The 16,831-nt window shown below is 51.3% G+C and overlaps 1 protein-coding gene across 1 annotated transcript; it reads left to right on the forward strand.

The window, feature by feature from the left end:
- Positions 1-1,518: 1,518 nt before the first annotated feature.
- On the forward strand, positions 1,519-15,960 carry PAQR8 (progestin and adipoQ receptor family member 8). The gene is made up of 2 exons (XM_066180095.1): positions 1,519-1,600; positions 11,188-15,960. Exon 2 carries the CDS (start codon positions 11,226-11,228, stop codon positions 12,282-12,284), a length of 1,059 nt encoding a protein of 352 aa, XP_066036192.1. The 5' UTR covers positions 1,519-1,600; positions 11,188-11,225; the 3' UTR covers positions 12,285-15,960.
- Positions 15,961-16,831: the final 871 nt, after the last annotated feature.

A 16,831-nucleotide genomic window follows, 5' to 3' on the forward strand; every position in this document is an offset into this window, starting at 1 on the left:
GGATGTTTTCCCTCCTTGCTTTGGGGACACTAGCCCTCCTGCAGGCTGTGAGATTTGTACTGGGATGTGCCGAACCTTCACCCAGGCGGCAGAGATCTTATCAGAGCCACAGAGTCGCATTCCTGGGCTGCTTCTCTGTGGATCCTCTCCCTGGAGAACAAGCAGTCCCTTCTGTTTCCCTCATAAACCCATCAGAAAAGAGGAGTTCTGACAGGCTGAAGCAGCAAAACCCGCATTAACCAGCTGAGGCAGAGTCTGGAGAGGGCAAACTCTGTACTCATAAATTAACCTGCTCCTGAGGTCACGGTGACCCCTACAGCTGAACCCACCACTGTGGCTTTGGCGCAGCTCTGTCCAGGATGCATCAGCCTCTCCCAGACATTTCCCAGGCATAGCTCAGGAGCCGAGGCTGCTCCTGAAAGGCCATTTGGGTGAAAATACCTGTTTTCTGGAGCCCAAAGATTTTGGTGCTGGCAGTTGGCTTGAGGCCATACTGCCTTTAGCCTGGTAATCTTGAGGAAAATCATCTCCTCCTCCACACTTGCATGTCCACAGCACCGAAATTAGGGGGTTCCCCCCACTCCATGGAGTTCATCTGGTCCAGCCCCCTTGCTCATTTAGAGCCACACAGCACAGGTTGCCCAGGTCCATGTCCAGATGGATTTTAAATATGTCAAAGGATGGAGGCATCTCTTGCTGGGTAACCTGTGCCAGTTCTTGGCCACCCTCTCAGTAAAAAAGCATTTCCTGGTGTTCAGAGGAACCTCCTGTGCGTCAGTGGGTGCCCATAGCCCCCGGTCCTGTGTTTTACTTTAAACGCAGAATCTCCATCTTTGAGAGTGATCTCCGGGGCTGAACCAGGTGACCTCCGGAGGTCCCTTCCCATCCCCAGCCACCTTGCAGTAACTTGTAAATCCTATGAGGAGCGGCTGAGGGAGCTGGAGGGCTCCGCCTGGAGAAAGGGAGGCTCGGGGGGAACTTGTGGCTCCGCACAACTCCCTGACAGAAGGGAACAGCCAGGGGAGGGTTGGGGTCTGCTCCCAGGAACAGGGACAGGACAAGGGGACAGAACCTCAAGCTGTGGCCAGAGGAGGTTCAGGTTGGACAGGAGGCACCCTTCATGGAAAGGGTGGTTAGGCATTGGAAAGGGCTGCCCAGGAGGTGCCAGAGTCCCCATCCCTGGCGGTGTCCAAGGAACAGGACGCGGCACTCAGCGCTCTGGGCTGGGGACCGATCACAGGTTGAGCTCGATGACCTCGGAGATCTCTCCCGACCTGAACGGTTCTGCGAACCTGTGACTTTACACCCGTCTCCCGGATGTGTGACCGAGCTCTCCTCTGCACCCACAGTGGGTGACAGGATCTGGGTGGTGCGGCGGGTTTGAGCCGCGCTTTGTCCGGCCGGGCTGGGCCGGGCTGGGCTCGGTCCGCGGGGCCAGCCCGGGGCGGGGCGGGGCGCGCATGCGCGGGGCGGCCGCGGGGCTCCCGGAGGCGGCGGCCCCGGGACTCGGCAGCGGGACAGGGGAGGAGGGAGCGGACACTGAGAGGGGACACTGCGAGCGGCGAGTGCGGCACGGTAGAGCCGGCATCGAGTGCGGGAGGTGAGTGCGGCCACGGAGTGCGGGAGGTGAGTGTAGACATGGAGTGCGGGAGGTGGAGAGCAGGCACTGAGAGCGGACACTGCGGCCGGTGAGTGCGGGCGATCCCCTCCCTGCAGTCCCCTTCTCTCCCACCCGGGACACCCAGCCGAGGGTCCCCAGGGAGCTCCCGGTGCACTCCGGGCACCCCGCGCGGGTACCGCCGCTCCTGCATCCCCGCCGCGCCGGGAGCATCCTTCCCTGCGGGGAAAGCGGGATGCCGGGATGGGTGCGGGGGGTGGTCGGCGTGCGGTGCCTGGTGCTTGCAGGCACCCCTGGGATGCGGGGGGATGCGGGATCTTTCCATCTGTGCTGCGCACAATTCTGGTTCATCAAGCCAGGGTTGGTCCATTGGTCAGGTGGGTGCTGGGAGAGAGCTTAAGAAGGGGAGCGATGAGCAGGGAGACACGGATTTTGCCTTAAATTCCCCCGCTACCGGTATCTCAAGGGCTTCCTGAAGGAGAGAGGTGGGTAGTGGTTTTCCTCCGTGTTTGTTTGAAATGGCTGTGGGCGGATTTTCCTTGAATGACTTTGACACCCGGGGAGCTCTGGAGGCCACGGGAAGGAGATGCATAGTTCAGCCGTGAGCTGGGAGAAGAACCAGCTCCCGGTGTTTGCCTTGGAGCTGCCGCCTGCTCCTTTTGCAGACACAAGCTGGGGCGCGTCTCCAAAGGGTCACCGAAGGGTTGTTCCCTGCTGATCTTCTCCAGGACGCTTCGGGGTCATGTCCCCTCAATGTCCCCTCTGGATTTTTTCCTGGCTGAAAACACCACAAGCATCTACCTTTTTTTTTTTTTTTCCTCCTTTTTTTTTGGAGTGGGGAGTGGTGGGGGAAGGAAGTATTGTGAGCAGTCTTAAACTGTTCTGGTTTTCTTCAACACAAATATATAGATATATGATCTCAGGTAAACATTTAACAGTTGTTTGTTTGGTGTCAAACCAATTACTCTGTGGTGTGAGCAGGGTTGGGTATGGAGCATCCCAGTACCTGTGCCTAGGTGGCTTTGTCTGGAGCACACAGGTTTTTACTGTGAGGGAGAGGTGCACTTGTTGTGGGATGCTGTGGGACTGTGGCTTCAGGGCTGGGAAATGATTTACATATCAGTAGTGGGAGGTTTTTTGGGTGGAATGAGGCTTGGAGCAACCTGGTCTAGTGGAAGGTGTCCCTGGCAGGGGGGTTGGAACAAGATGAGCTTTAAGGTGCTTTCCAACCCAAAACATTTTAGGATTCTAGGATGGCTTGCTGCATATAAGGATGAGGAGGAGTGTAATGCTGCCCTGGCAGCAGCAGTTGAAAAAGAGCAAAGTTATGGAAACGTCATGAAAAAGGATGAATCCAGCAGGTCTGAAGTCTGTTTTTGCCCTCTGCTAGGGCAGGGAGGGGACAGGCAGCCATGAATTCTGAATTCTAGCAGCAGACTATGCTCCTGCCTTGGGATGCTGTGGTGATATGTGCTGCAAACAATTCCTAGAAACCCACTCAAGGCTCATCAGGCCAAACCACACAGTTGCACATTTCCTCCCATGCAGCTGGGGAAGCTGTGGGTTAACAGCCCTGCACCCTGCAGGATTTTCTGTTTCCTGGGCATTAATTGCTTTTATTTGTTTACACTGAAGCTGCAGCTGCAGCCTGTGGCCAAGCAGAGGGCTGTGTCCCTGTGGATGCAGGGAGGGATGGCAGGGAGGGATGGCCGTGCCAGCAAGGCTGGGGACAAGGGAGGTGCCACCACTGGGTCATGTGGGTGAGCTTGCTGCTACTTGCACATCTTGAGTCAGGCACCAGCTTAATTTTTTATTTGCCGGTTTACAGGGTGACCCTTGCTCATGGGGTCAGTGGCCCTTTCATCGCATAAACAATTAATCATTAGTAAATTCCAGAAGAATAAATACCCAGGGAGGCTGTTGGAGGCTGCAGCTGTACAGATGCCATACCTTATAAGCTCCATCCTTCTCAGAATCATGGTATGGTTTGGGTTGGAAGGGATGTTAAAGATGATCCAGTTCCAACTCCCTGCCATGGGCAGAGACACCTTCTACTATCCCAGGTTGCTCCAAGCCCCATCCAACTGGACCTTGGACACTTCCAGATAGTAAGGGAAAGCTGGCTCCCACCTCCTTCCCACCCTCCAAGCCCCACCAAATCCTTGGAATTGGGTAGGGTTCTAAGCAAGTGAATGCAGCACAGCCTTCATCCTCTTTGTGGAGGGAATCTGCCATCTGGCTCTTCCTTGGAGCTTCGTAGCCTCCAGGAGGGGCATCACTTCTGTCACTGCAAACCTAGAACCTGGCTGGGAGAGGCCATGGAGTTAAATGGGATGAGGTCCTAGATGTCCTGGACAGGGACAAAGACTTTTAGTGCAGGGGAGAGGAGAGCTTGTGGCTCCACGGAGTTGGCACAGGGCTGCAGTCTCTCTCTGGCAGAACCTCCTCTCTGCCCGCAACAGCCACAGGGCTTTGCATGATTTATATACATTTTTTTCAAGTGACCAAAGCTCTAAAATCGACAGCCTTTAAAAAAAAAAAAATGTTGTTATGTGAGAGGCTTTTGTGGATGACAGCAAAGCTGAGCAGCCTCAGCCCAGAGGTTCTTTTGGGGATGATTTGAACCCACAAGCAGCACACGGCCAGTCTGGTTTGGTCACTCTGCCCACAGGCAGATGGTTCCAGGGTTGTCCCATCAGTAAATGGATCTGAGCAGAGAGGGATTGGCTGGCTGTTCGAGGTCTCCCTGTGCTAACTGGAGTTCCCAGTTCTAGATCTGCACTGAAGGAAGATTAGTGCTGAAGGAAATTTAGGAGGTGAAAGTGGGATTGCCACTGTGACAAATCCAGCTCCTTTTTTAGTCAGTGCAGGGAGAAAACCCCCACATACTTTGCTGGCACAATTCCAGTTTCAGTCCATCAGTGATTCCTCCATGGCTGAATACAGCAGGCAGGGACTGGTGGGGTGGCAGGACCAAAACCATGCCCAGGAGTGTGCTGACACTTGAGCAACCTGATGGCTATAGTTTGGGACTGTGTCCCAGTCTGGTTTGATTCCTGGTGTACTCATCCAGGGATTTCACAGCCACTTGAAATCCAGCCCCAAAGCATCAGGTGCTGTGTTGGTTGTGTGTGGGAAAAGAAAGTGGTGAGCTGATCAGGAAAGCACAAACAGCAAAGGACTAGTGAGATCAGGAAGAAAAGCTGCAGAATATTACCTCACCCTTGGGGAAACTTTTATACAGGGGGAGTGGATTTGCCAGAGGAGGGAATTCTCAGGGTCTGTGAGTAGAATTAGTGAATATTAATTCACCACCTGGTGTTGCAGGTGGGTTTCTTTTTTTTTCTTTTTTTTCTTTTTTTCAGGAATTATTGGCTGTGTTATCAGCAGCATTACCAAACTAACCCAGTTAGGCATGAGGAAACTGCAGCTGTGCTATCACAGCAAACTAGAACTGTGCCATTCCCTAGCATGGTTTGGGAGTGATAGCACAGTCCAGGAGTTGTTCCTGGCTGACAGTTTGTGTATGGCCACCCATTTGAGAGGTGCAGCAGCACAGGAATGGCCAAGCCAGCCCAGCAGATCTCTGAGAAACTGATGTTATGAAAATCAACCCCCTCCCCTTGCACCTGATGCTTGGACTCTCACAATAAAGCCACCAGCCTCATCCAATCTCTGGTTTCCTAACTTTGGGGTTCCGTTCCCATGCTTTACTCCCCCAAACACCTCAGGCCCTCGGGGGTGCCCCCCTATGTTGGGATGCTTTGCTGCAGGGACGTGGCATTTGCCAGCAGCTTTGTTTTGCTCTGTGCTCTCCGAGCACAGCGTTCCCTGCACTGGCTCCGCTGCTCTCATCCCCTGGCCCCATCCCAAAGCGCAGGCAACGCTGAGCCCATGTCAAGAGGCACTTGCTGCTCAGCACGGCTGAGCTGGCTGCTGGCCCAGCTCCCTTCCAGGCCAGGAATTGCAGGGGAGCTGACACTGCCGTGGCTTCCGTGGGGGATCCTGCCACCTCCCGCTGGTTTTCGTGGCTCGTCTCCCAGCATCACGGGACGTTCGTTTCCTGAGGGATACAAACTTGGACAAACCCTGCTTGGGCTGCACGCTGTGTGTGTGTGTGTGTGTGTGTATAGAGAAGGGGAGAATTTCAGCCATCTTCTTTAATTTGAAATTTTCCACGAGGTTACTTTGATCTTTTTTCGTAACAGATCAGGTTGTTTTAAGTCGTGCCCTTCAGGAAATCACATGGCATCACCTTTTACCTTCCAGAATATCCCAACCTGTGCAGGTCCCTGTTGGAGGAGTAACAGGCTTATGTAGATCTAACAGGGTACCTGAGTGCCTTGAGGGAAATAAAATCTTCTGTGCAATGCACTGTCAAGTAGTGCCAGCACTGCCCAGTGCATTAGGAGCATGATACCTCATTTCCATCAGGCAGATGAGGACTGATACCCCATTTCATAGATGGGGAAGTGTAAGCCCAGTTTACAGAAGCCCCAAGCACCTGGCCTCTCTCTGGTTGTGGGGATTTCCACTTCTTTGATGCTGGAGTGTAGATAAGACCTTCACACCCTGCTGCCTGCCCTGGCAGGGCTGGTGCCTGGCACAAACCTCGGAATCACAGAGTGGTTTGGGTTGGGAGGGGCATTAAAGCTTATCCAGTTCAGTCCCCCCCTGCCATGGACAGGGACACCTTCCCCTGTCCCAGTTTTCTCCAAGCCCTGTCCAGCCTGGCCTTGGACAGTTCCAGGGACCCAGAGGCAGCCACAGCTTCTCTGGGCAACCTGTGCCAGTTGCAAATCCCAGTAACTCTCCACAGAAGGGATCTGAGCTCTGGGTGTTACTGCTGCAGTCTGGAGGAATTTTGGCACCTAAATCTGTGGGAGGAGAAGGAAGCAGGTAATACCAAGACTGCACAGGACTGCTGCTTGAGCCAGTCCATGGTCTCTTTATTTTCTCAGCTCTGGAGGGGCCTTTCCAAAACACGGGGCTGAATGGGATGAAGGAGCTGGCACTGTGCTCCCAGGATGGTCTTTCAAAGTTTTCTCCAGCCCTTCAGAATGGTTTAATTACAGGAGGAGATGTTTGTGCTCAGGGAGAACCAGTCTTCAGGGTTTGAGATGGAGCTTATCAAGTGCATCTTAACTGGGTGCAGCCCTGGGGCAGCCTCTCCCAAAGCTGAACTGCTCCCTGCCATCCTGGTGCAATAGGAACTGTGACACCAAAGTTAACCCCATGTAGAAAGGGGTCACAATAAAACCCCAAGCTTCAAAATGACCCGGAGTCCCCCCCTGGGACTTTTAGCTCAACTGCCAGAAGAGAGGAATTCAGACTTTTATGACCTACACCTCTCCAAACCAGCCTGTTGGCCACTGCTGTTATTTTCATGCTGTCCGCAACCACTTCTTTTTTTCCCCTGTTTTAAATGCCATGCATTTATTAAAGACTTCCCCAAAGTTGAGAACCCCCGGTCCTCCCTGCTTTGTTTACCAGGAATTGCTGCTTTTTTGGAAGCCTGTGTAAACCTCTGATGCCTGAATACCAGTCTGCAAGCAAATCTATCACACTGGTCCAGCCGCAACCTCAGACAGTGAACTCGGGGGCCAGACCGGTGGGAAAATCGACCGTACTCTGTAGGAAATTTTCTCATTCAAACCCTTCCATCAGACTGTGACCAAAAAGCAAAAGAGCTGGGAAAAAGCTCGGGTTTCCAATTACCCTCTTCAAAAGGGAGAGAAAAATTGGAACAGGATCGTTCTCCTCCTGTGCCGGGAGTTTTTATTGTGGATGTAATGATCCAGCCTGGCCATCATCCACGCCCTCCTTCTCGCCTTGCAGCTCCCTCCCTGAACAAACGATACTTGGTTGCTGTTAATTGGAAGCAGCCAAAATAACTGAATCCCCCGGAGATGGGGGTGAGGACGGAATCTCAACGAGACACCCCGTCGATGAATGTGGCTTTCAGCTGCTCCTACGCCCCCGTGAAGGGAAAAGAATAGGGGCTCTGTGAAAGTGAAACAGCCAGTGCTGACCTTGGGTTTCTGGGTTGGTGTTTTTTTGTTGTTGGTTGTGGGTTTTTTTTTTCTCTTTCTCTCTCTTTTCTAACGTTAATTGCTCGTCACTTTGCCCCGTCACATGACCGCTGGAAACTGCCAACTTGTTCTCACTCGCTGCTATCACAGGGTTTGAAATAAGCAGGCTACCAGGTTCCCGATTTAGCGCTGTTCAGCCCGGTATCAGATGTGTTCCTTGTGATTTCGGGCTATTAATTCGAAAATCTCTGCCCCTCACAGCCTGTTTAAAACTGGCATTTTCCAGCTCTGAAAGCCGGCCTGGAATAATCTGTGCTGTTAGGGAGATGTGCAGTGCCCGGGCTCGCTGCATGCACTGAGCTCTGGGGATGAGAGACCGTGGCAAAATCCTGGCATGAGCACGGGCGGTGCCAGCCGGAGCCAGGCTGTGCCCGGGACAGAAGCTGCCTGTCTCTCTCACACCCTTGTCAGCATGCAAAGCAGGCAGGCCATGGACTGCATTCCCATGCATTCCAATTCCCAGGCTCAATTGCCACCCTCCTTATGTGTTGCCTTTGCTCTTTATGTGCAGTTTTCAGCAGGTTTCTCTGCAGGAGATGAACACTGACTCTGCTCTCTTGGAGCTGGTCTCTTGAGCAGGTCTGTGCCCTCTTGGACCTGGTTTTCCTGGACCTCAGTTCCCATTGTGCTGGGGTTCACTCTGCCATTACTCTGTGTTCTCCACATGTAAGGAACTTCAACATGTCCTTTCTTCTTCTGCCTCACCATCATGATCATGGAATCATAGAATCCCAGAATGGTCTGTGTTGGAAAGATCATTTTGTTCCAGCTCCTCTGCCATGGGCAGGAAAAAATTTTTCCCTGTGAGGGTGATGAGGCCATGACACAGGTTGCCCAGAGAAGCTGTGGTTGCTCTATCCCTGGAAGTGTCCAAGGTTGGACAGGGCTTGGAGCAACCTGGGATAGTGGAAGGTGTCCCTGCCCATGGCAGGAGGTTGGAACAAGATGATCTTTGATATCCCATCCATGCCAAACCACTTCACAGTTCCATGATTTGTGAAAGAGCTCGATTAGCTAAAAGAAGCCAAATAGACTGGCTGTACATTGGAACAGGGCAGAGCAAGTGTTGCTTTCTGTTCACACTGTGCCCTCACAGGAGTTCCTCAGAGTCAAAATTTGCCTCACCTCCCTAAATTCTGGCATCTAACTCCACAGGGATACACAACCTGCTGAATGAACTGCAAGTCCTATCATAGATGAGGACCCTGCAGACTGTTAGGACAGAAACAAAGTCTTTATGAGTGTGCACAACATTAACTCCCCAACAACTGTGCTCTCTTCAGCATTTAGTTTCACACATCTGTGAAGCTAAAACAGCATTTCCAGGTACGATTTTTGCCTTCTGTGGCTAAGGCAGCTCCATCAAACACAGCAGACAAAGTCCCCTGAGGCAAACAGGAAAAAAAAAACTCCAGCCTTGAGAAATGCTAAGGGAGAAAACCTAGGCAGTGTAGGGCAGAAAGAATTTTCTAGAAAATGAAACCTAATTATGACAGCTCCCCTCTGCTAGAATACAGAAGCAACATGAAAATATTTTGTCTCTTATCAGATGCTTTGTGTTTCTACAGGAAGTGAGACTTGCTACCTGGTTGAGAGTCTGCTCTGACTTGGCTCTTTGTGCAGTCTCACCCTGCCGGGTTCCACCTCCCTGCTTTCAGAAACTCTCTCATGGTGTTTAACACTGTCCTGTCCTCTGTATGACAGCCTAGCAGGGTCTCCCATAACAGAATCACAGACTGGCTTGGGTTGGAAGGGATCCTAAAGCTCCTCTAGTTCCAGGCCCCTGCCATGGTCAGAGACACCTTCACTAGACCAGGTGCCCACAAAAACTATTGGTGTCTCACCTCTGGACACAGCTGATATTTCATGTAACAAGAGAAAAAAATTGCTGTTTTCCACACTCAGGCAAAATACTTATTTGTGTTTCCTTTCTTTTTTTTTTTTTTTTTTTTTTTTTTTTTTTTTTTTTTTGCTACCTCCATCCTCTGTAGCTCCAGTTGTGTGCACATAAGCTTAGGAGACAGATTCTGCTCCTGCAAACTTGTTTGTGTTGGTTTCACAGGAGTAACCACAGCCCTGCACAGTCTGGTGGGGCCCCTTAGCACCAACTTCAGTTCAACATGGGCATTTTTGATGAATTCTCCTCTGTTTTGTATGACACAAACACCAGCAGGGAAGAGAGGTATCTAGGTTATCGGGAAACGGTATTGGGAATTAATTTAATGCCAGGAGTTGTTCTCCACACATTAGGATCCTGCTGTGCCCTGAATCTGAATCTTGCCAGCCAGAGCTTAGCAGGTCTGGAGGTAACCAAGGAGCAGAGCAGGCAGAGGAGTGCCCAGAACTGGGTTTGGTTGCTCTGAGCATCCAGGGACTTCTCTGGCACTGCCTCAGCATTGGCTCCATGGTTCCATTGGCTCCCAAAGCTTTGATGCTGTACCCAAACTGCTGCCAGCTTGGACGTGAAGCCTCTCATTTCTTCAGTTCCTCTCAGTCCTGATGCTTCTTACTTGTGGAAGGATGAGGGCTGCAGGTTTGGGATTGTGGATTTCTCCACTTCTCCCTCTGCCATCCTCATTACAGTAACCCATGGACAAGTTGTGTGACAGGGAAGCTTGAGTTTTTTGCAACCTCCATGATTTGGTTGGGATCCTCTTAACTCATGTGCAGACAGGCTGGCTATCCCTTAGATAAGTAATTTACATCCCAGTTTTGTCCCTGAGCATTTTGTTCTGGGGTGAAAAATCACCATGACAAATCATCAGATGCTTTCTTGCCAACTAACTGCTTCCTGCAGCCCCTTGTTGGCAGCTCGCAGCTGCTGAACACGCTCCAAGCTGAGTGCCTGAAGAAGTGGGGAGGAAGGGCAGGCTTGTGACATTGCTGTGCCCATCTGATGCAGGCTGACCTGCAGGGACAGGGCTCTGCCATCCTCCTCTGTGCTGAATTTAGGTCAGGGAACAGATACCCCTGGGAATCTGGTACTCCCTCAGACCCTTCTCTAACTCCCCAGGAGATCTGGTACCCCTAAACTTGACAATATTTGTAGACTCATGGAATGGTTTGGGTTACAAGGGGCCTGAAAGACCGTCTTGGCCCAACACTGCCATGGGCAAGGACACCTCCCACCATCCCAGGTTGCTCCAAGCCCCATTCAGCCTTGGACACTTCAGGGGCAACCATAGCTTCTCTGCACAACCTGTGCCAGGGCCTCCCCACCCTCACAGGGAAGAATTCCTTATTAATATCCCATCTATCCCTGCCTTCTGGCAGTGGGAAGCCACTGTCCCTTGTCTTGTCCTTCCAAGGCCTTGTCCAAAGTCCCCCTCCAGCTCTCCTGGAGCCACTTTAGGCACTGGAAGGTGCCGTTAGGGCCAGCATCTCAATGGTGCCATGGTTAATCCCACTGGGAATGGCAGCCTGCTCTTCTCCCTGGTGCACCACCATTAACATTTCCTCTTTCTCCCATCCCCGCAGGGCAGGAAGAGGACGTTCCCTGGCGGGAAGGCAGCGGGATGACAGCCATCCTGGAGCGGCTCAGCACGCTGTCCCTCAGCGGGCAGCACCTCAGCCGCCTGCCTCGGCTGCTGGAGGACGGCCTGCCCAAGATGCCTTGCACGGTGAAGGAGTGCGAGGTGCCGCAGCTCTTCCGCGAGCCCTACATCCACAGCGGGTACCGCCCCACCGGCCAGGACTGGCGCTACTACTTCCTCAGCCTCTTCCAGAAGCACAACGAGGTTGTCAACGTGTGGACTCATCTCCTGGCGGCACTGGCCGTGCTGCTGAGGTTCAAGACGTTTGTGGAGGCCGAGCAGCTGCCTGTGGATGCGTGGTCCTTGCCGTTGCTCATCTTTGTCCTCTCCTCTGTCACCTACCTGACCTGCAGCCTCTTGGCGCACCTGCTGCAGTCCAAGTCGGAGCTGTACCACTACACCTTCTACTTCGTGGACTATGTTGGAGTCAGCATCTACCAGTATGGCAGTGCCCTGGCTCATTTCTACTACAGCTCTGACCAAGCCTGGTACGACAAGTTCTGGCTTTTCTTCCTGCCAGCAGCAGCTTTCTGTGGCTGGTTGTCATGTGCTGGCTGCTGCTACGCCAAATACCGGTACCGACGGCCTTACCCCATCATGAGGAAGATGTGCCAGGTGATCCCAGCAGGGCTGGCTTTCATCCTGGATATCAGTCCTGTGGCTCACCGGGTGGTTGTGTGTCACCTGGGGGGCTGTGAGGAAGATGCTGCTTGGTACCACACTTACCAGATACTGTTTTTTCTTATCAGTGCTTATTTCTTTTCCTGCCCTGTCCCTGAGAAATACTTCCCTGGCTCCTGTGATATTGTTGGCCACGCCCACCAGATCTTCCACACCTTCCTGGCCATCTGCACACTGTCACAGCTGGAGGCCATTCTTTTGGATTACAAGAACAGGCAGGAGATTTTCCTGAAGAGACACGGGCCTTTCACCGTTTATCTCTCCTGCATCTCTTTTTTTGGCTTGGTGGCCTGTAGTGCCATCACAGCTTACATTTTGCGAGGCAGGATCAAGGCCAGCCTGGCTAAAAAGGACTCCTGAGAGTCGTGGACGTGACAGGCATGACATCACCGGAGAAAATCAAGGGGGCATAACATACTAGAGACATGACTGTCTTATTTGCCTAACACGCCATGACTAACCAGGACCCTGGATTCAGATGGAGGACTGGACACTTCATGCTGGATGCATTTTCACAGCAGGGATTGCCTTTTGCCATCCGGGGGGGACATGGAGTGTTTTAAGCCAGAACAAGTCACTGAACCAAGGATGCTGGAATAGGCAGAGGTTCCTTGTTCATTCTGGTAGAGCTGTGGGTGAGACCCTGCTGAAGGTCAGGGAGGGCAGCCTGGAGGCTGTGGGACTGTAGAAGGGAGTGCCAGGGCTCACAACACTGTGAGGACCATAGCTGGATGTGATGACCTCTCTGGGTTTTGCTGTATCTGTGTGAGAACTGTTCCTATCAAAGGCAGTAGGAAGGTTTTGGGAAGTCCGTGTTTCTGAGGTTCAGGTGTGAGGGCATGTGTGGCACAGTGGCTGTTAGAATCCTTTTCCTGTTCCATCCAGGTTCTCTCTGCGGTCCCCTTGTCAGGTGTGTCAATGCCAGGTCACTTAGATGGCTTTGGAAAAACAGCTTTGGAGATCCAGGCTTGATCTGGGGTCCCCTGACCTGGGGACAAACTGGGTCTGTGTCATCTGTTTAGGGAGTCTGACCAGCCTCTAGCAATGTCCATGACATAACTTGGATTGATCTGTTTGATAAAGGAAAGGCTCTGCTCCTCCAACAGCACTACTGTGGTCTAGGCCAAAAGGGTGTGAAGGAGTCTTTATTCCCCTCTTAATGGTGCTTTGTGTGCTTGGTGAGCATTGTGGGAAAGCTGACCTTGAAGCTGCAGGGTTGCTGTTGTATGACCAGTCAGGTTGTGACTCTGGCATGTTTTTACCAGTATTAGATGAAGGTGGAACAGCAAAAGACAGGAGCAGGGTGACAACATTAGGATCCTGCACAACCTCGGGAGGGGTTTGTCCTTGGGACTTGGTGATTCCTGTGTGGAGTAGCAAAGATAGTGGTCAGGGTCACTTAATGTCCATGGGTCACTCCTGTCCAAGGTAGCAAAGACTGGATTACTGTGTCCCTCACTAGAAGAATTTATTCTGTGCTTGCCTTGGGGGAATATTGAACATGGAGCCACCAAGGAGGTTTAAATCCTTGCTGAAACCAAGGAACCCATGGGATCTATCCCAGCCACGGATTTGTCTCACTGAACCCAAGGGCAGGCAAATGAATTGTGATTGCTGGTTCTGAGCAGGCAAAGTGTAGGGTTGGGGATATGGTTGGTGAGGACAAGCACTGATTTCTGCACTTCATCTGTGTTTTAGCTCTTGAGGTGGATGTGTGTTCATGTTCCATATGTGTACATGGGATTTGTTACCCAGAAAGGCTTTGCCTTGGGATTTTATATCTGCAGAGCCTCCTAGTTTGGTTAAGATTAACCTGAAGGAAACAGTGCTGTCCTGCTGGAGGAGTAAGGTGGGCCAGACAACAGATTTGTTAATAGGTGGTGGAATACAGATAGGTACTTTGCTGGTCCTATATTTAGTAGGTAAATTTGGAACTCATGGCCCTGTAGAAAATGAAATACAAAAGGGATTTGCAAATTAAATACAAAGGGAGAGGGAAGCAAGTTTGCAGTATAGGAGAAGAAATCATAGGAAAACCTTCAGGAGGTCATCTAGTCCACCCGTTCTCATCAGTCCTGGCCTCAGCTTAGAAATTAATGACTTCATTTCATAGGGTGTTTTTGATGGTACGGATGGTACAGCCATGCTGACTTAGCAGAGAATCTGCCTCAGGGGAGATGCCAAGCAGGGGTGGTCCCACTTGCACCTCACTCAACCTCTTCCCATGCACAGAAGCTCATCTCACCATGGAGCAAGCCAGTGCTGGGAGAGGGACCATTAGGAAACCAATCCTACTGAAAAAATGACTGTAATTTTCAGCTGGTTTTAACTCTGAGCCAGCTCACTTGGACAGTGCAGCTGCTGGCAGGGAAGGGCTGGAGTGGAGGCCAGCAGCAGTTCCTCCCTACATGGCAGCTGGCTGCTCAACTCACTCAGCTGTACTGATGGACTGTTCCCTCCATGGCCTCTGGCTTTGTTTGTGGGTCTCCTCCCAGTTTGAGAAAAGGCTTCCAGTGGGAGCAGATTTTTCTCACAGCCTAATTTGCCTTGGTTTTGTGGTAGGTAAGGCAGAACAAGGCACTGGGTGTGGAGCTGGCTGAATGGTATCAGTGCGTTCCTGTGTGGAAACAGAGCTAAATCAGGCTGGTCCAGAGCTCGTTCCTGGGATAAAATGGAGAAGGATTGGGTATGGCTGCTCTGCTGCTACCTGGAGTTATACTGGTACCAAAGGAAGGGATCACCCAGGTGTCCCCTTCTCTGAGGGTTTCAAAACAGATGACATGCCCTGCCCTTGTCAAAGGAGGGTGAGTACGGTAATTCCATCTCATTCAGGGACAGGGAGAGGAGCCCACATGGCTCTTCCAAGGTACTTAGGATCATCTCCTCCCTGTCTGAGCAGAAGTGACACTTCTCTGGAGCAGTGGTGTGACAGTGGAGGTGTTTTTGCACACTCCCATGTTTCCCCTCAGGTGAAGCCGCTCCCATTTCTGCGTGGCCCTGCACTCTCACCCGGAGCCGACCTTCTGGTTACAATGATGGGTGGAGTGAGCAGGGATGTACAATACAGACTGTGCTGCTGTGAGGATGCGCCCTTGTGTCACAAGGGGCTCACCAACACTGGAGCTTCCTTCATCCCTCTCTCCATCCTCCTCATCTTCCTCCAACCAGCTTCTTTATTTCCTTCATCCCCAGACTTCATCTTTGTGCTTTATGCACCCAGCTGCCTTCCTGGGCAGACTCCACATGCTGCAGTCTGCTGGATCTCAGCTGGGAAGTGGCTGTGGAAGCTTTGCCAGTGATCCAGAAGACACCAGAGCTGGATCTGGAAAAAGCCAGAGTGCTGCTGTGATAAATGCTCAACTTGTCTGAGCCCCCCAGGACCTTCTCCTTGGGCTCACTGCTTGAAGCAGGTCTCCTCCATCCCAGGGTTCCTAAGGAGGCATTCCTGGGAAGAATGTACCAGTGGCCAGGCTTGGTGAAGAGCTGACTGCCAAAGGTCGAGCACACCTGAGATCCCAAAGGGATCGAGGTCACAGTCCTCTCCCTCAGGAATCTCTGGTCCCGAGGTAGTGTTCCTGCAGATCTTGCAAAACAGGACTGCTCCCGAGAATTCATCCCAATGTGCCTTGTGCTATTCCTTTTGGGGATTAATCTTGAAGGAACCTGAGGATCAAGGGCAGCCTCTTTGCTGTCTGCTGGTCTGTGGTTGCTCTTAACAGCCAATTCCCACTGACAGGATTTACTCAGTGTACAGAGCAGGAGGGGAGGATGGAGACAGGTGCCTTCAATTTGTATTTATGCCTAATTTGTGTAACGAGGCAAGGACAGGTTCCTCATGTGCCTTGCAATTTACATCTTTTACTGACAAGATTATTTTTAAGCACTGTTTGTTACTAAACAGAAGTACAAAAGAGTTTGTATTTTTTTTCCTTTGGGAAACAGGGAAGGATATGAGTGTTCCTTATTAACCGTCCCCTTCCCAACTCCTACCTGCTGACTTTGTATTGTTGAAAACATTGACAATATTTTAAGCTTTGTACTGTACTGATCTTTATTTAAAAACCTTAGTGGAAAAAAAAAATCTGTGAAAGCAAAACAATTGGTGTGGTGTGAAATTCTCAAATGCACAACTACAGAAGGTTATGAGTCATTAGAAAGAAAAAGGGGTAATAATCACAGAGAGGATATATGAGTGATAATAATTACAATAATGAACAATAGGGTGTGATTTTATCTGTGCATCTCAAAGCACTTTCAAGGTTTCACAATACGGATTGGATTTCATTTCCTTTCCACAAGGGAAGTACAGAATGGCTGCCTTGACACTGATTAGAGAAATTTTAGTTCATCATCCACAATCACAGAAAGGCTGAGTTTGGAAAAAATCTCTGGGGCCACTTGGTCCAACCTTCAGCTCAAGCAGAGTCACCCAGAGCTGTTTGCCCAGGTCTATGTCCAGATGGATTTTGAGTATCTCCAAGGATGGAGACTCCATCACCTCTCTGGGCAACCTGTGCCAGTGCTTGGCCACCCTCACAGTAAAAGTGTTTCCTGATGTTCAGAGGAACCTCTTGTGTTCCAGTGTGTGCCTGTGGCCTCTGGTCCTGGCCCTGGGACCTGGCACAGAGTCTCACCCTGTCCACTTTGCACCCTTCCTTCAGGGATTTATATAGACCTATGAAATCCTTTAAATATTCCCTGACGCAATCCTCTTCCACCAAGGTACATATTCCTTGTTTCAGCCCTTCCCCCTGATCTCAGGGACCAGGGATTCCTGAAGTCTGATATTGCTGGTCAAGACTGAGGTGAAGAAGGCTTTTCCATGTTCTCTGTAGCCAGCTCCCACATCTTACTGAGCAATGGGCCCACATTTTCCCTCCTCTCCCTTTTGTCACCCTACATAAATC

Source organism: Chamaea fasciata, unplaced genomic scaffold, assembly GCF_029207755.1.
Source record: "Chamaea fasciata isolate MVZ Bird 193981 ecotype frontalis unplaced genomic scaffold, bChaFas1.0.hap1 SCAF_3, whole genome shotgun sequence".
Lineage (NCBI taxonomy): Eukaryota > Metazoa > Chordata > Aves > Passeriformes > Sylviidae > Chamaea > Chamaea fasciata.